Source organism: Gobio gobio, assembly GCF_949357685.1.
Source record: "Gobio gobio genome assembly, chromosome: 14".
Classification (NCBI taxonomy): domain Eukaryota; kingdom Metazoa; phylum Chordata; class Actinopteri; order Cypriniformes; family Gobionidae; genus Gobio; species Gobio gobio.
The window spans coordinates 41,796,303-41,817,091 of record NC_137107.1 but is presented as its reverse complement, the minus strand read 5'-3'; the positions used below and the strand labels follow the sequence as shown (position 1 = coordinate 41,817,091).

At 38.5% G+C, this 20,789-nt stretch overlaps 1 protein-coding gene across 3 annotated transcripts in view; it reads left to right on the top strand.

Annotated features, from left to right (window-relative positions):
* olfm1b (olfactomedin 1b) overlaps positions 1 to 14,377 on the top strand; it is a 44,088-nt gene extending 29,711 nt beyond the window's left edge. For all 3 annotated transcript variants that reach the window (XM_079835164.1, XM_079835165.1, XM_079835163.1), the window contains 2 exons: positions 3,520 to 3,626; positions 12,857 to 14,377. In XM_079835164.1, the coding sequence (XP_079691290.1) occupies positions 3,520 to 3,626; positions 12,857 to 13,531 (782 nt within the window). In that variant the 3' untranslated portion in view covers positions 13,532 to 14,377. The remainder of the gene's footprint in view (positions 1 to 3,519; positions 3,627 to 12,856) is intronic.
* Positions 14,378 to 20,789: the final 6,412 nt, after the last annotated feature.

Below are 20,789 nucleotides of genomic sequence, written 5' to 3'. Positions count from 1 at the left end.
TCAAACGTGCAGTGTAACACGAGAATGAACCTCATTGGTTCTTGCAGAAGCTCAAACGTGCTGCGTAACACGAGAATTAACCTCATTGGTTCTTGCAGAAGCTCAAACGTGCTGCGTAACATGAGAATGAACCTCATTGGTTCTTGCAGAAGCTCAAACGTGCTGCGTAACATGAGAATGAACCTCATTGGTTCTTGCAGAAGCTCAAACGTGCAGTGTAACACGAGAATGAACCTCATTGGTTCTTAAGAAAGCTCAAACGTGCTGCGTAACACGAGAATGGACCTCATTGGTTCTTTAGAAAGCTCAAACGTGCTGTGTAACACGAGAATTAACCTCATTGGTTCTTTAGAAAGCTCAAACGTGCTGTGTAACACGAGAATGAACCTCATTGGTTCTTGCTGAAGCTCAAACGTGCTGCGTAACACAAGAATGAACCTCATTGGTTCTTTAGAAAGCTCAAACGTGCTGTGTAACACGAGAATGAACCTCATTGGTTTTTGCTTAAGCTCAAACATGCTGCGTAACACAAGAATGAACCTCATTGGTTCTTTAGAAAGCTCAAACGTGCTGTGTAACACGAGAATTAACCTCATTGGTTCTTTAGAAAGCTCAAACGTGCTGTGTAACACGAGAATGAACCTCATTGGTTCTTGCTGAAGCTCAAACGTGCTGTGTAACACGAGAATTAACCTCATTGGTTCTTTAGAAAGCTCAAACGTGCTGCGTAACATGAGAATTAACCTCATTGGTTCTTTAGAAAGCTCAAACGTGCTGTGTAACACAAGAATGAACCTCATTGGTTCTTGCTGAAGCTCAAACGTGCTGCGTAACACAAGAATGAACCTCATTGGTTCTTGCTGAAGCTCAAACGTGCTGTGTAACACTCGAGAATGAACCTCATTGGTTCACCAACACATCATCATCTTCCTAGTATTATTCCCGCTCATTTGCAGGGTCTGCATCACACACACACGCCTTTGTTTTGGCACAGGTTTTATGCCGGATGCCATTCCTGACACAACCCCGCACTGAGAGTACTGGGACACATTCACACTCACACACGATCCAACAATTTGGCATATCCAATCCACCTAACATGAATGTCTTTAGACTGTGGGCGAAACCGGAGCACCCGGAGGAAACCCTCGCTAATACAGGGAGAACAAGCAAACTCCACACAGAAAGGACTGCTGGCTCAGGGTTCACCCAAACATAATGGTTTTCAAAAGCCCTTGAGAATAAAAACCTAAAATTGTTCTCATCATCATGCTGTAAAACCCAGACCAGAACCTTTATTTTCAAGAGAAACTAAAGAACTGTTTAAAAAGCTTGGGTACAAATCGAGGCATTTATGACTCCCCGTCTCTCTCTCTGATTCACTCTACTCTGATTCCTCAAACACGTTGTTTGCTTTTTCCCCATGAGAAAGAAAAATCACAAAAGAGGTCTCTTTGAATTGATATTACTGAGATAAAACTGAGACTTTTGCTTCAGAGTCCCGCTTCTCAGATGTTTCTCCTGAGAAAAGAGCCCAGAAATCTCATGCGTCTCTTCTAGGGTTTTCAGAGGAGATCTCAACACCTCAAACTGTGTTGGTTGGGTTTTACCAAAGTCTGTAATCAAAAGTCGTAGATCTTAATATGAAACATTTTTCATCAGTTTCTAATAAGATCAAATGATCTGAGCTGCTCTACATTTATTTTTGTATCTCTGTCCCAGCGAACAGTCTCAGAACTTTGATTAACGTTCTGGCAGGGTTCTCTCAAAGTTATGAAAAATCGTTCTTCCAGAATGTTTGTTTAAAGTTATCTGGTTTTTAATAATGTTCTCAAAACGTTAACATAAAAACATTATTCATACGACATTCATTTGTTTTGAAATGTTTTAGTTGTTCAGAAAACGTTCAAAAGTAACGTTCCCACATAATGTTCGTAGAGTGATAAAATGGAATGTTCCTTAAACGTTCGTTTGACCAAAAAAACACTTAAACATCTGGACATATAGAACGCTCAGAGAACATTCAGAAATAACGTTTCTAAATGCTAACATAACGTTCTTAGAACATATGTTTGTCTCTTACTATATGCCAATTATTCTCTCAATTGGGTCTGTTTTTATTTTAGCAGAAACATATGAGACATAGTTGATACTAAAATGAAGTCTCTTGAGCTATGAAAGAATGAAATTATGCATTCACCATCAGAGCTTCCACTTCCCAGCATTCACACACACTGAGATCTTTCCTCTGGTGTGTATCGTCTTTCTCTCTTCTTCCCGCCGAGTTTCTGGAAGAGAAATCGGGCCGGTTTCACTGTACGATCAATAATGGCTGTTTCACACACACTTGAGCTTCATCCATGTGCATCGCTTCTGATGAATGTAAAACCTTTACAGGAAAACCACGGGCATTTCACATAGTCCCATGAACAATTCCATCCTACACGTGGCATGAATGAACTTGTATTAGGTCGAGGAGAGCTGTATTACTACTACTTTAAGCGATAAGACCTACGCCATCACTAACATTTTCATCAGAAACGGTAAAATCTAGTTCACATCTGATTTCACTTGTTCAAATATAAATCCTCAAATGCCACTTTGATGTGATCACATGAGATGAATCAAAGACACACATTTAACATTCCCACGTGCTCACATTTTTTCTGTGTGACAAAAATGAATCAATAATCATGCATTGTTCCATCCCCGGTGAAAAATATATACTATTAAATGCATTAAACATGCACTTGAGTATGTCTTTAGTACAATACAAATATAATATAATGCATTTTTAATACATTTAATATTACGTCTTTTTCACCTGGGATTACATTGTGTAAGACGATTGTGTATTTTTCTGCAGATGTGTGTCCGCAGTTTGAGAGAATCAGGGCTTTAGTCTAAAGATAGTAGCGTAATAATTTAGGCCTGTATGTCCCTCCAGACAACAGATTACAGCTCAGTGTGTTAATCTCAAGCATGTGTGTGTGTGTTGAATGGGGGAGGCTGAGCAAAATACACACACACATCACGGTTATTACCCTCACTATCAGCACCACAGGATGTCAAACACCATAATTTTTTACATTTATCTTACATTTTATCTGTACATTATATCCTCTCTCTCTTTCACACACATGAAAAACATAGATATGTATTTATATATCATCAATGACACTCGACCCATTTATTACTGTAAGTCAACATGAACAGCAAAAAAGATGTAGCTTTGTTAATACATGTATCTGGATGGATGGATGGATGGATGGATGGACTTTGTCGTAAAAGATCATAATGAAGCTCAGTGTGACTTCATTAAAGTCATTTAACCAGAACCTTCACTCCGAGATATAAGATAACCACATTATGACTGTTTCAGACTCATCAAAACATTACTGCATTAAACCACTAAACTCATTAAACATGTGTGAGTGACTTTAGGCTTCTAGTTAGAAAGTGTGTGTGTGAGAGAGTATACGTGTGTGTAATTAAACGCGTGTGTTGTGTGTCCTGCAGCTTGTGGTAAGCTGACCGGCATTAGTGATGCAATCACTATTAAAACATCCGGGTCCCGGTTTGGATCCTGGATGACGGACCCCCTCGCTCCCGAAGGAGACACTAGGGTGAGTATAAACGCATATAGGCTACATAAAACATTTCACACACACACATGTGCTATACATCTTACATAAATCTTTCTTTCTTTCAAGTAGTATTGAAACAGTACAGACCCTTTTCTGTAAACCATAGAGATGGTTGAGTATGAAAATCAGCAGTTTCTGAAATATGCCACAAGTCACCTTTCTTCCCCGTTCTGATGCTCAGGACTTCAGCAGATCGTCTTGACCATGTCTTATGGCCCAATTGTAACGATTTGAGCGCATGATCTAAAGTGCATGGCGCAGGTGCACTTATGCCGAGTCCGAATCCACTTTTGCAAAAATCGGTTAGCGTGCCAGGCGCATGGTCCAAAGGGGTTGTACCTAGTCTCTTAATGAGTTATGGGTGTGTTTTGAGCATAATGTGAAATAAACCAGTCAGAGTCTCATCTCCCATTCCCTTTAAAAGCCAGTTGCGCTTGCACCATGGCGGATTCGCTTTTTACATGGCGGAATTAGCGGCTGAAGACTGAACGCGTCTCCAGAGAGGAATCCTTTAATTCTTAATATTTAAAAATGTTTGTGTGCTGCTGCGCGTCCCTGTGTGTGTAATAAGCAAAGTGTACAAAGTTGTGCACCCGCCTATAGGCGCATATTACTGAGGCACTTTTGACTTTAGGTTTTTGTTGATCAATGGCATAGTCATTTTCAGTTGCCTCAAAATATCAACTCGCCAACAATGCGCCTGAACACACCTCGTTTTCAGACCAGCGAACAGATGGCCGAACAGATAGGCGGCAGTGCATTTGCTATTTAAACAACGTGTGCGCTGGATGTGAAAATGATAACTGCGTCGGGCTGAAACTAGCAAGAAACACATGGCCTGGTGTCACATTGCGCCGGGTCAACGATAATGCTGCGTTCACACCAAACGTGAATAGAGCGTCAAAATAGTGTCTAGTTTGACGCTTGAACATTTTGAATCCATTTGCGCGGCCACAGTGAATTGGACGCGCATATAAATCGAGCGTTTGAAGCGAAATAGACGCGCGTTCAAGGCGCTCCAGGAGAATATGTCATAAAACACCACTCTGCCTCTTTTCATTTTCATTAAAAACATATATTAAACATTAATAGCCACACAAATGTTGTCCAGGTAACGCCTACATTATCTTCACTGCATGTATATTTAAATATCCTTAAAAAATTAAGTTATGAAACTTCTCTTTGCCCTCAGTCAAAACGATTTGGCAGACAACAAATGATAGATTCATGAGAGCAAAGATTGGCCATTAGATCCACACAAGACGAACCACTACAGGACATCAGAGCCAGTGGCAAATGTCAGAAGGACTAGCCGAGGAAAGCCTGCTCTCGCCGGGGTTAATGAGCGCTGATCTTTATAAATAAACCACAGATTTGAGCTTTAAACAACTACATTCCCACCTGAAAAAGTCTTAAAACTACATTTTGTGACACAATAGTAGTATTTTTAAATTATGCAGGGTTTCTCATCACGTCACTTTACCACGTGACAGCAGCAACCAGGGTCCTAATTGGTTAACGCGGCTCGAAATGACGCCAAAGTTCAGATTTTTCAACTCGACGTCAGACGTGAATTCGCTTCAAACGTGTGAATACACAAAAAGCACCACTCGCGCATAACGTGCATATCGCGCAAGACGCTCAATTTGCGTCCAATTCGCATCATCATCAATGAGGCGGAATCGCGTCCAGACGCGCGTCAACGCGCCTTTCCATTGACTTAACATGGAAATCACTCACCCCAGACGCTCTTCGCGTTCGGTGTGAACACAGCATAAGCCACTTTATGCCTAAATGCATTGAGTTGCTGCCCTGTGATTGGCTGATTAGATATTAGCATTAATGAGCAGTTGAACAGGTGTGCATAATTAAGTGGTCGGTAAGCGTGTAAAGAAAGAATAAATTCTAAGAAAAGAAAGATATATATCACTTAAATGTTTCATTTTCCTATGGGAAAAGTTGAACTGAAACATTTGCATGCATATTTTGCGTTTCTTATTATTTGGTAATGAATATAAGTGTAACCTCCTTCTACGGGACATTCAGGATTCATTTCTGAGATTCTTTAGGATGCAGATAGTGGAGGGTAGCTGGTTAATTTATGCCTGCAGTCAAAACCCACGAGCACATAGCTGCAGGCAACGCTTTATAACCATGTTGCTTTAGAACCATAAAGAAAAAAAACACAGAAAAACAAACCTCAAGGCCGAGCCGTCATTCACAAATGTCCTATATTGTATGTGCATAGAAAGAAGTTAATAATTCTTCACCCGTCATCTAAATATTTAGTCCACCATCAGGATCAGTAAAAATCACATGATCACCAATTAGTCGGTTCATTCGGATTTGGCTTCAGTGAACCAATTAAAAAAATATATTTCAGTGCCTCATTAAGATTCATAAATATTCTCAAGATTCAAAACACTTCCTTTGACTATAGTAAAATAAATAATTAATTAGTTAAATACGTCTATTTATTGCTATATTTTTGTTTCATTATGTTGACTTTTGCACTGGAACGAAAAAAATAAAAACCAGTTCCTAACAAGCATTCGTTTACTAGTCGGACGTGTGTGGAGTTGAAGCCAGGTCACTTGCACTCACAGCGACGCAAGGGGAAGATGAGCGAGGCCAAATAATTTTCCACTCGTCCAGACGTGAAGTGCTCCAGCGGGGCTCGTAATGGAGGGCGCGGAGGGGCTTCTGATAACGGGTGGAGGTTGAGACACAGCACACAGTGGTGGATGAATGAGGGCAGCTGGAAACGAGTGCGAGACGTTCCTGATGGCCTGTGCGTATAAGCCGATTCTAAGCCTAATCGTTTCCCAGAGATTTGTGAGAGTGTGAAAAGCGTTTTTGGTGGTGTTGTTTGAGTGGCGTTGCAGAAGTGTGCTTTAACTTTTGACCTGTTTATAACCGTTTATAGATCTGGGCCGGTTACCAAATTATAGTATGGTTTATGAGCTCCCATGGCCAGAATCTTAACCCCAGGTTGCAAGAGACTGCTCCTGTAATAAATGTCGTGCATGTGGTTTTACATTAAAGTGTGGGCTAAATGACAAATGGGCAATTAGCAGTTGGCATCCCAGAGCTCCCAAATCACCAGTCCTTAGTTTCACAAGCATCTCTTTTGTTTCAAGATGAGCCAAATGAAATCCAACACTCCCGCTCTGAATCTAATGGGCGGGGCTTGATCTAATAATGTTCAGGGATAGGGTGTGGATGGACCTTCAAGCTCCACCCATTGGCTCTGCAGTGAGCAGCCTCTCTTTTATTTTGCCATTAACTCTCTAGTACTGTTCACGTGTCGGTCAAAAATATAAATTTTTCTTTTTTACTTAGAACCAAAATATACTACAGTCATTTAATTTATGTTTTCTTTATTTAATATTTTGTATTTTAGGGTATTTTATGGTACTAAATTATATTTATGCAGTAGTTATACTCCATTTATCCACTGAAAATGACTTTAAAAATTAAAATTCCACCTTAAACCATTGTAAATCTTGAATGCTTTGGGGCACAGACTTAAGTTTAGTCTCTTTTTAAAGACGACACTTGACAAAAAGTTATACAAAAAAGTGAACTTGAATAAAGTTATAACATGTTTCATTTGTTATGAAAAACGCACAAAAATACAATTTGAAATTTTTAAATAAAATATATTTTCCAAAACGTTTTTTCCAAAAGCATTTTTACTTTTTAAAACTGAGAAAATCAAAGCCAAATGTTCCAAATTTGAGGTTGATATCTAAAAAAAAGAGCTTTCAGTATGAATTTGTTTGTGCGCAGTACCAAACGTTTCCAATAGATGAAATTCGTCTTCCATTCATTTCCAATTTTCAAACAATACAAATGTGACTTTTTTTTCAGGACCATTTAACATTTTTAAAATCATGTCCATCCTTTGTTTTTGTTCTAAAGTGCCAAAACCTTTACCAAGTTTCGTACCATTCCGATGAAGTAAAATTAAATAAAAATGTTACATTTTTCAGTCAAAAATGACCCAAAGTGTTTGTAACAGTGTTAGTAAATTATTATTGTTTTTGAAAGATTATCAATAGTAATCTAAATGTTAAAACAGGGAAAATGAGCATACACAATTAAATATCCAATATCAACTGAATAAATTATCTCTACTATAAAATGTAAATGAAAAGAAAATTAAATGAATTTGCTTCATAAAATAACAATTTAATGACAATTTGTGTCCTTAACTTGATTCTCGAAGGTTGTCTTATATTAGGAATATAGTCAAGTCAAATGTATTTGTATAGTGCTTTTCAGAAAATGATGTTAATGTTTATAATATCTTAATTTAGCAGATTAGAGTAAGTGTAGTTATAGTTATAGCTATAGATTACAAGCAATCAATCATTTGAGATGTGTTCTATAGTTAGTAGATATCACCCTAAACATGTATGCGGGACAGTAAAGCTGGACATTATTATATATAAAACTTCATATAAAGAGCTTGTATCATGCAGCAACCTTTAGCTGTGACTGTATTCACATTGTAGTTTAGTTCTCGTAACGTACTGCTTTAATAGTGAAAAGGAAAAAACATCTGACATCTGTCTGACATTTTGCAACGAATTATAATGGTGCAGCAGACTGGAAAATATAAAATAATAACAAACAGTCTAATATAAAACTACACAAGCAAATAAAAAAATAAAAAAAAACATTAGAGCCCATTGCAAAAGCTCATACCAGATCTTTGATTTAGTAACAACACATATTCGCCCAAAAATACACAATTACAAACCCCAAATACCATTAAAGCGATGCCTTGCACAAGCTAGTTCCTCTGAAACCCATAAACGCAGCAGAGCAATTATAAATCAGGCTAGGGAATATAACCTTCATTCACACCCACAGACCCGGTTAGTGCTTTCCCCTCTCCCTCTTCTTCTGTTTTTCTCACACTTTTGGGTTGGAGGCTCTTGTTCTCAAAGATTGATGAGACCGTAGGCTGTATGTGTGAGACAGACAGAGTGTGGAGAGAGAGAGACGTGTGTGCGTGTGTGTGTGTGGGGGCGTGAACAATAAGCAATATCTCAGAGCGGTTTTTGGCTCTTCAAAGATAAAAAGCTTTGGCACAGCACTGTGTTGCTGTCAGAGATATCAAGCCGAGATGGAGCACAATTCAATGTCTGCATGAGCATTGAGTTAAAGCCCAAACAAACACCCTGTGACTGACCAGAACGGTCAAATTTCAATGCTGCATGATGTACTGTATATAGAAAATAATATAACAATACTACCAGATGCTTTACAAATCAACAAAAAAGTGTCCTGGCTTTACTCTGCAAGAACACTATCAATAGTAGAAGATTATTTACCATGTTTTACAAAACCAAATTTCGCATTAATTAGCATTAAATGTTGAATTATTCGAGTCAGTTGTTATAGTATACACTGAACAAAATTATAAAAACGCAACACTTTTGTTTTTCCCCTCCATTTTTCACGAGCTGAACTCCAAGATCAAAGACTTTTTCTATGTACACAAAAGGCCTATTTATCTCAAATATTGTTCACAAATCTGTTTTAGTGAGCACTTCTCCTTTGCCGAGATAATCCATCCACCTCACAGATGTGGCATATCAAGATGCTGATTAGACAGCATGATTATTGCACAGGTGTGCCTTAGGCTGGCCACAATAAAAGGCCACTCTAAAATGTGCAGTTTTACTGTATGCGACAGTAGCGCGTTAACAGTTAAAACAGGCTTCATTTGACCCTATGAATCGCCCGTAGTACAAGCCAGGGTTGCCAGGTTTGCAGAATTGCCCTACATCAAAAATGTATTATTGTATTGTAAACCGAATAGTTTGCAGCATTATTTTAAGATTTATTTTCCCTTAAAGATTATGTATATGATGTATATTACGATGTTATGAACTAAATGACTGTCTCAACAGATGTTCTGAGTTCTGGACGTGACCAAATGGGTCTCTGAGCTAGTGTGAGTGAGTGGAGGCGGGGCTAATTTGCTTATTCATGGTCCAATCGTTGGCTATCAGTATCGGTGGAGAAACATAGTATCAGTGCATCTATAATAGGGTTGGAAATCAAAAAAACGATTCCAATTCTGGAATTCAATACTTAAAGTCAGGAATCGCACAGAAAGCCGCCTCTCATGCTGAATAGTGCACGATACTGAACTGAGTCTGAACTTCCAACTTTTTGCACTTGAACGGGCAAATACACACAAAAATGTCAAAATATCCCTGTAAACACAGTTGGTTAAGTCTTAAGTGAATGTAAAGAAAACAGTATCAGTATCTTTGCAGGTGACAGATTCCTTCGGCCTACTCTATAATAATGTTAATCAAACAACAAAAGACAAAATTCACTCACTGTTCTTGACTGAATAACTTTTGTAACTATATTTGTAATGTATATTTTAGTCATAAAGCGCAGTGTTATTTTACATTTGATTACAGTTTCTGTACCCAAATACCTGAAAATCTTAAAACACGGTTTATTTCAAAAGTTGTATTTGTGCGATTGCTAATTTGTTTATTTGTTCTCATTTTAGACATTATATTATATTGATATAATTATATTATATTTATTATTTTATTTTTAAACCATAGGCAAAAGTTCCTTGTGTAAGTCTTCTTTAGCCTGTTGATTTATGCTTACAGTATTCAGCTACAATTAAATATTTAGCAATAAGACTTAGGCCCCGTCCACACGGAGACGCGATTAGCTGTATACGTAAACATTTTGTATCATATCAGCGTTTCGTCCAGATGGATCCGGCGTTTTAGGAGCCTGAATCCGCTTTTTTTTTAACCGGGTCCCAGAGTGGATAAATCTGAAACCAACACCCTTGCGTTTTCATGTGTACAGCCAATCCGTATATTTTGTGAATGTCATCACACCACGTCCTGCACGGTAAAGACTAGAAGGGAAACAGCTACGGCCACTGGTCATGCGCACATCAATATTGTGTTATTTAATTACTGTATTTGCATTATTGTAAGGGTAGGTTTAGGGTTGGGGTAGGTGTAGACATTAATAAAGCAAATTTATTTATTGTTATTTCATTGTGAGATTTTGCCTCATTTCCGATCGTTGCTGTACCCCTTCTAGCCACAACTCTTCTTCTCCGTTTTTAGGGTATTTTTGTGGCAGGATTACAGCGCCACACACTGGCCTGGCATGTGTACTACATCGTTTTGAGTCGGTTTCAGTGGTTTCGTGTGTACACAGATGTTTCTTGAGAGGAGGGGAAATAAAGATCGGATAGGGAAAGCTCTGGCATCGTGTGGATGTGGAAACATTTTTTTTTTACCTTTTACAAATTGAAATTAGGAATCGATAAGAATTGGAACCGATAAGCAAAATCAGAATCGGAATCGTTAAATTTCAAATGACACCCAACCTCAATCTCTAATAACCTCTAGAGCGAGTAAGTACATTTATACTAATAAAAAAAGCTAGTTTTACATGGGAAAATGACCAGAACCTGGCTCAAATAATCATCTGTTTGCAAGTTTTGTTGGACTCAGAGTGGAAAAAAAGACATGAAAAAAAAAAAAAATGTTTATTGGTGTTAGCCAACCGATGAACATCCGATGAACATCCTCGCACATTTTTGGCACTTCCTTCTAATCTTACGTCTATCTTAGGTGTTCATAATTGCCACTTTGGCCCAGGACTCGCTACCAAAGGTCTGTGTAAAGCTGTTGATGTTGTAAAAATGTTGTTAAAACACAATCAGATCTAATCAAATGTTATTGCTGCAGTCATACAGTGAACAACTGTGGCTGGATTTCAAAAGAAGGGGTGTGCAGTATGCTCCAACATGCAGAAGGGTGTGTTGATTTATACAGTAGATGTTGTTTACTGCCTCGTGCCTCCTATAGAGAGCATACAGACGTCCCGCTGTGTCGCGAGTCTCTGGAATATTCCATAAGCGTGACTGCTCTCTTTCCATTCGCTCACCGAGACAGAAGCCCCAGCCATGCTGGGGACTCTCCACGGAGTGACGGCTTTATCCGGAATGATCTGGAATTATCCCCATAGGGTTCGTAATGCCTGGCACACAGCAACTTCCTGGCTGTCAATTTTCACCGCCTGCGTTCTGCCACAGCCAGGGGAAGGATGGACACCTTCAGTCTCGAATTTAATTAAGACCTCGCAGAACACGTCCTGCTGTGCTGGCAAATTCATGCCAGGACAAAAAAAATCAAAATCAAACGCAAGCACAGACAAAATAAAGAAAAACTTGACCCGCTTCAATTAAATAGTCTGTAGTTTAACCTTCCGTACTTGAGTTTTGATTCTGTGAACCGCAAGCCAGAATTTGTACCATTTTATTCTCTGATAGACTAAGCTATTTATCTATCTCTAGTCTACCAGTTTAAACAATCCATCCATCGACTTGCTAGTCTACCAGTTTAAACACTCCATCCATCAGTCTACCATTTTACAATCCATCCATCGACTTGCTAGTCTACCAGTTTAAACACTCCATCCATCCATCCATCCATCTATCCATCTGCTAGTCTACCAGTTTAAACAATCCATCCATCCATCCATCTATCCATCTGCTAGTCTGCCAGTTTAAACAATCCATCCATCCATCCATCCATCCATCCATCCATCTGCTAGTCTACCAGTTTAAACAATCCATCCATCCATCCATCTGCTAGTCTACCAGTTTAAGCAATCCATCCATCCATCCATCCACTTGCTATTCTACCAGTTTAAACAATCCATCCATCCATCAGTCTACCATTTTACAATCCATCAATCCATCCGTCCATCTGCTAGTCTACCAGTTTAAACAATCCATCCATCCATCCACCCATCGCTGTCTGTCTGTCCGTCCGTCCGTCCGTCCGTCCGTCCGTCCGTCCGTCCGTCCTGAATTTAAATTCAAGTCCCTGTTTACTACCTCATATTTTATTAAAATTTAATTCAAAATTATTCACAACTCCAAGGAACATGGTAAAAACACTAGATTCATGTGCATTGACTCAAAGACATCTGCTGCATGTCGTGCTAACATCCGACAGGGAATGTTTTAGGAGACATATTCCAGAGCAAATACTAAAAATTAAATCTTCCGGATGAAAATGAATGCACATCTGGTCAGCATATTGTGCTATCAGGGATGTCTCATTAACACAATTGCTAGTTTTGTTAGTCATTTATATGAATTAATCAACTCTCTCACTTCTGTTCAGGTGTGGTACATGGATGGTTACCATAACAACCGCTTCGTGCGAGAGTACAAGTCTATGGCCGACTTCATGACGTCGGATAACTTCACGTCTCACCGGCTCCCGCACCCTTGGTCGGGGACGGGTCAGGTGGTCTACAATGGCTCCATCTATTTCAACAAGTTCCAGAGTAACATGATCATCAAGTTTGACTTCAAGACCTCCACCATCAGTAGGTCTCAGCGTCTGGACAACGCAGGCTACAGCAACACCTACCATTACGCCTGGGGCGGGCACTCCGACATCGACCTCATGGTGGACGAGGGCGGGCTGTGGGCTGTGTACGCCACCAATCAGAATGCGGGGAACATCGTCATCAGCAAGCTCCACCCGCTGACCCTGCACATCATCCAGACCTGGACAACCAATCACCCGAGGCGCAGTGCCGGGGAGTCGTTTATGATTTGCGGGACGTTGTACGTGACCAACGGCTACTCGGGAGGGACGAAAGTCTACTACGCCTATCACACCAACTCCTCAACGTACGAGTACAACGATATCGTTCTACAGAACAAGTACTCGCATATCTCCATGCTGGACTATAACCCACGAGATCGTGCGCTATACGCCTGGAATAACGGACATCAGGTCCTGTACAACGTTACTCTTTTCCATGTCATCCGCTCGGAGCAGCTGTAACCATGGAGGATTTAGTTTGGAGAATCTGAAAGGAACAGAAAACTGAACCCAAGACAATCCTTTGGAATGTTCTTCAACAGATTGTTACAACACTGCAAAAAAAAAAAAGAAAAAAAAAAGAAGCTTCCTCAGTATTTTTGACTCGTTTTCCAGTATGAATATCTAAACACTCTCAAATCAAAATGCATTTACTGGAGATGCAAAATGACACTGTAAAATAAAAAGTATTATTTTAAACATTTTGGAAGCTTGTTTCCGCCAAAGAATAAAAAAATAAAGGTAATTGCGACTTTTTATCTTGCAATTCTGACTTTTTTTCAGAATTGTTGATATAAACGTAATGGCCAATTATAAAATCAGAATGGTGTGATATAAACTCACAATTCTGAGAGAAAAGTCAGTCTTTTCCCCCTCAATTCTGCAATTGAGAGTCATAATTCTGAGAAAATAAGTCAGAATTGTGAGATATAAACTCACAATTGCAAGGAAAAAAGTCATAATTGCGAGAAAATGTCAGAATTGTGAGATAAAGAGTTTATAACACGTAATTCTGAGAAAATTGTTATCATTGTGAAATTAAAAAGCACACATTTTTATTTTTTTATCCAGTGGCAGAATTTTTTTTTTTCTTGTTTGAAGCAGAAACTCACTTCATTTTGATAATTTAGTCAAAAAAACAAGAATTCTTATTTGGTGTCATTTTGCATCTGAAGTAAAAGTATCCTGATGTAAGAATGTTTAGATCACGAGAAGACGAGACTAAAATACCAAGTAGAAAGTATTTTTTGCAGTGAAAAAACACTATGCTGAATGAAAACTGAACCATTTAAAAGAACAATAGACACGTGAATGAAAAAAAAAAATTAAATGTAAAATCATGAACAGATGCCAAAAAACGAAATAAAGCCACGCCTTTCTTTTTTTTTTTTACAAAAAAAAACAAAACAAAAACTTTCTTTATAGGACACTATCTGGTCAGATGTTTTCCAGTAGCACTAAAAAGACATTTTTCCATGTTTGTCTGCGCACCGAAATATGGAGAACATTGGGATTTAGTTACGGACTAGTAGCCCACATGGAATCCTCAACCCTTTCCTCATAAACTGAATGTGTGCAGGAAAACCGATGGTGCTTCACTCGGCAAACTAACCAGTCTGTGCAATATCATAAGTCCAACGTGTGTGCTTTGCAGAGCTCATTTCTTTAGATAATCCAGAAAAAAAAAATGTGATTGGCTGAAGGCGCTGACTGTTGAAAGCTCTGTCGTCGTTGGAAGGACTCTCGTGAGATTTTACTTGAACTCCTCTGCGATTACGTTCTCCAGATGTGGACCATATCATGATATTTTTTAACGACCTACATGTATGTAGCACCTGAGAACAGACCAAAGCGTGCTATTAAAGTCAACATGAATTCAAAACTCACCCTCTTTACTGTCTTATCACACTGAAAGGGGTCTGAGGGGGTTTTGAGGCCCTGGAGAGGTTTTGACATGCCCCGATATTTGTGCTTATTTCAGTTACTTATATCATTTTAACGGCTAAAGTCTGTATTCAGCACAAACTCTGCTACACTGTACACAATTATATGATGAATAAGTTATAAGGACATGTTTTTACATTGCTTTAACTCATCAAAATAAGTTAAGCAATTTCAACTCAATTTTTTTAAGTCAGTTTAATGTAAATCAAGTCGAAATGAGTTAAACATCCAAGTTGATTGTACTTAATTTAAGGCAGCAACTTAGATAATATGTGAGCAGCATGTGTGTAAAGAAAACATAAATTTTTTTTGGGAGAAAATGACGCTTATGCGTGGTTAAGTCACTGAAATGATTGTACCATTTATCAAAATAACTTTTTTGATGTTTTTCAACCCCTCCCTGAGAGTCTCGTCCTCTATTTTTCTCATTGAATATCCTGTTAAATCACAGAAACGCATCACATCATTTCATGTTGACTTTAAACCTTCTCTGGTGAGAATATCACCATTCAGGCTACCGATACACACTTTGTTGTGCTTGTAAATGGATGTCAGCTACATCATGGTTGCTATGATTCTCCAATTCCATGTAACAGATGTGCAGGTTTTACTAGCAGATGGTTCAGGTACAATCTTACTCCGAATTAGTCTCTGTGCCGGTGAATTCTTGTACAATGATTTCTTTAGTTTTGCATGAGCAGTTTTTCGACATGCGCAGGTGTGCTCAATGGAATGTTTACCTGTATGATGGGTTGGGGTTGGTTATAGTATTTAGAAAAAAAAAAGATGCTTGTTTCTATCTGGTTTGTTTCGAGTGGCTTGTTTCTTAACGCCCATTCTTGATTTTTGTAGATTTGATGTTTTTTGTAATATGGTACCGTCTGCTTGGGTGATGCTTCAATGTCTTTGTTTTAGTTTGATGGTGTTAGTAAGCCACGTTTCTGTCACAAAAACTCAAAAAAAGATCGATATCAGAATGTAAAACGTCTCTAAGTCACTTTAGAGGACATCTAAAATATGAACATGAAACTATGACGTCATTGAGCAGTCTAATATGTAATGTAAACATTTGAACAAGGTTCATATGGTCTTCTAAAGCTAAATAGCTGAACCTAATTCCAGTTTTCAGTCTTTATGCGCTTAGCTGGATGTGTGTTGTACCCACAATACGATGGTTCTTATCAATAAATGGGGATTTATATCCTGATGTTATCACACTGTACTGATCTCTGAGCTTGTTTCATCATGGGGGTCAAGGTTTTATCCCGGTTCAAAGAAACACTAGCTGGTTTCTGCTCATCAAGCTGTTTTGCTAGCTAAAACCACCTTGATTAACCAGCTTCATCAGCAATATAACGCTGGATGATAAGCTTCATCAGCTACTGCAAGTTTGGCTATTAAACATGCAGAGGACAGGGTCAATTAAAGTTCACGAACACATAAATTATTAGGGCAGAAACACTGAAGCCTCGTTTTTAATCTCATTTCCTTTCACTAATACCATTTTATCTTTCAACATGGGGTCAAGGTTTTATCACTGTTGAAAGAAGATGGCAACAAAAACTAGCTATGGGGTGCTGGTTTGTGCTCATCAAGCTGTTTAGCTAGTTAAAACCACCTTAATATGGGCTTCATCAGCACCTTAACATTTCACTTTGAAAGGCATGTGGTAAAAAGAGGTGTAATGTGTAATGAGGTTTATAAAAGGACATGCTTACAACATCACAACATTTCTGCAACACTGTAAAAACACATTACACAAACAAAAACCTGTTGTATTAACTTTGTAGGATACCAAAACAAGTAGGGCTGCACAATATATCGAAATTATCGAAATATCGCAAATGTACATATCGCGATATGTAGAGAATAGACTGGGCACACGACTGTTACTTATGTGACTTGCTTGACGTTAAGAGTTATTAAACGCAATAACTTGCGAAAAACAACTCCTTGCAGTCTCGCGCTGTCTGCTGTCTGACACACAACGTGTGCACAAGCCGCCTCTCTGAAAGCGTGTGATCCCTTCAGTTCTGTTTCGTGTCTTGTTACTCAAACTGTCAAATATACACACAGTTATGTCAAAATGGCTGTCTTGACGAGTATTCATGTAAACACAGTCGGTTATGCTTTAAGTGAACAACATCAGTAGGAGAAAGAAACTTAATGCGTGTCAATAGGATCTGTGCATTAGGTCTTAAAGTGACAGCCTGCTCAAACAGTAAACCTGCTAATAATACAGTAAACTTGTTATTAATACAGTAAACCTGCTAATACAGTAAACCTGTTAATAATACAGTAAACCCGCTAATACATTAAGGGCCCTATCTTGCACCCAGCGCAATTGACTTTGTACACCGACGCATGTGTCATTCCTATTTTGCACCCGCGCAAAGCGCGCTTTTCCCTCCACAGAAGCACGTCGCTAAACTAGTGAATGAACTTGCGCTACCTGGGCGGTTCAGCGCAAAAAAGGAGGCGTGTTCCGGCGCAAACAATCCCTGGTGCTATTTTGCTGTCCCATTAAACAATTGCGCCACTGACCAGAAAAAACCTAGTCTAAAGTCAGTGGCGCGTTGCGCGTTGTTCATTATGCTATTTTAAGGGCGCATGCTTGACCATAATGTATAGCGTGCACAACGCGCATACACTTTGCTCATGTAATCTACACAGATGCAACAGTTATTTTTGCAAATCATAAATTGTTACACTAAAAAATATGAACACATGAGATGACGGAAATCATTGTGGTGTGCCACGAAGGCACAAAATAGGCATAAATCTAGCTTACAAATTATTCAGGCTAATTGTAGTCTAATAATTAAGGAGACCTGTTTGCCCAATAGTGGCAACTTCTGGCAAGACATATATGTATATAAGGACATCTAACAAATTGGTTTGTCTGTCAAGAACCAGGAAAAAAAATCGGTAAGGGTGGACGCAGCGATGTCCTCTGCTGGCGTCAGGTCCTGAGTAGAGGCAGATCCACCTCCCGTTTCACGGCGTGCCCGATTGATGCTGGCAAGCTTGGACTTTCCCCGTCTTCTGATGTCATTGTAGCGCTTGCGGCACTGGTGCGACGTCCTGGGGATGCCAGCTGATGAAACAATTGTGGCTATTTCCTCCCACGCCTGTTTAACCGACGCTATTTTGGGTGGGTTTCTCCCATCCCCATACAACACAACTTCTCTGTCTTTCACTGCTCTTACAAGAACATCAGTCTCCTCGGCTGTGAACCGCTCCTGGCGTGCGCCTGGTAAATACGCCATAATAATAGCAATCCATAATGGAACTTGCGCACCTGATTTTACAGGGAATGTTGGATGACGCTCTGATTGGTTTATTCACGTTACGCCCAAACCACACCTATGAATAATGAAGCTACTTCAGACCAACCCATTTTAAATTTGCGCCGGGCGCAAGAGCCATTTATCCCGCCGGGAAAATAGCAACAGCGCCGAGACCCGCCCACAAAGTTACTTGCGCTTCGCGCTTTGACACTTGCGTTTCAGATCGTTAAAATAGGGCCCTAAACCTGCTAATACAGTAAACCTGCTATTAATACAGTAAACCTGCTAATAATACAGTAAACCTGCTAATAATACAGTAAACCTGCTAATAATACAGTAAACCTGCTAATAATACAGTAAACCTGCTAATAATACAGCAAACCTGCTATTAATACAGTAAACCTGATAATACAGTAAACCTGATAATACAGTAAACCTGCTAATAATACAGTAAACCTGCTATCAATAGAGTAAACCTGCTAATAATACAGTAAACCTGCTAATAATCCAGTAAACCTGCTAATACAGTAAACCTGCTAATAATACAGTAAACCTGCTATTAATACAGTAAACCTGCTATTAATACAGTAAACCTGCTAATACAGTAAACATGCTAATACAGTAAACCTGCTAATACAGTAAACCTGCTAATAATACAGTAAACCTGCTAATAATACAGTAAACCTGCTATTAATACAGTAAACCTGCTAATACAGTAAACCTGCTAATACAGTAAACCTGCTATTAATACAATAAACCTGTTAATACAGTAAACCTGCTAATACAGTAAACCTGCTATTATTAGAGTAAACCTGCTATGAATACAGTAAACCTGCTAATACAGTAAACCTGCTAATAGAGTAAACCTGCTAATAATACAGTAAACCTGCTGCTAATACAGTAAACCTGCTGCTAATACAGTAAACCTGCTAATACAGTAAACCTGCTAATAATACAGTAAACCTGCTAATACAGTAAACCTGCTAATAATACAGTAAACCTGCTAATACAGTAAACCTGCTATTAATACAGTAAACCTGCTATTAATACAGTAAACCTGCTAATAATACAGTAAACCTGCTAATAATACAGTAAACCTGCTAATACAGTAAACCTGCTAATACAGTAAACCTGCTAGTAAACCTGCTAATACAGTAAACCTGCTAATACAGTAAACCTGCTAATAATACAGTAAACCTGCTATTAATACAGTAAAGCTGCTAATACAGTAAACCTGCTAATAATACAGTAAACCTGCTAATAATACAGCAAACCTGCTAATACAGTAAACCTGCTAATAATACAGTAATCCTGCTATTAATACAGTAAACCTGCTAATACAGTAAACCTGCTAATAATACAGTAAACCTGCTAATAATACAGTAAACCTGCTATTAATACAGTAAACCTGATAATACAGTAAACCTGCTAATAAAGTAAACCTGCTAATAATACAGTAAACCTGCTATTAATAGAGTAAACCTGCTAATAATACAGTAAACCTGCTAATAATACAGTAAACCTGCTATTAATACAGTAAACCTGCTAATACAGTAAACCTGCTAATACAGTAAACCTGCTATTAATACAGTAAACCTGCTAATACAGTAAACCTGCTAATAGAGTAAACCTGCTAATAATACAGTAAACCTGCTAATACAGTAAACCTGCTAGTAAACCTGCTAGTAAACCTGCTAATACAGTAAACCTGCTAGTAATACTGTAAACCTGCTAATAATACAGTAAACCTGCCAATAATGTGAAACACATAAATGGTATCATTCTCAGTTTTTAAATAGATTTTTTTTAAATTATAATTTAAATAGATTTTACTCAAAGCAATATCGTATCGCATATCAAATATCGCATTATTTAACAAGGTATTGCATTTTGCATTTTTCTTCAATATCGCACAGCCCTAAAAACAAGCATTTTCACAACAACGACCTTTTCACAACAATAAAGTTTGAGCTTGAGCCCATATGGGGCATAATGTAACAAAGGCTAGCCCAACTAAAACATTGCTGAGCATTGCTAGTTTTTGTTCTTCCTGGTGAGGGCTCCAATTATATTAAAATTATATACTTTGCAGACACTTTCCAAACCAAAACGTGAGTGGTAGCCTACACAAATCACATTACTGTCACCTACCAGGACAGGAAGCAAAGAATTAGGCTACACAATGCTAAACTGGCTAAGCTAAAAAGACAGGAGTGAACACAGTTTTGATATTATTACTGTATGAATTATAATATTATTGATGTTTTTTGGAGTGGAATGGAAGGAGCAGATACACTATAAAAACACTAATGATTTTGGAAGGGTCATTGAATTGATTTAAACTACTTTTTCAACAAGAAAATGCTAATGATGCTAATGTTATGCTCAGTGTGACGTTTAGGTCCAGATGATAATGATGAAGCGTTCAAAAGGTTCCACAGCACAAAAGATTTATTAAATAAAACAAACTCAAGTTATCCACAGAT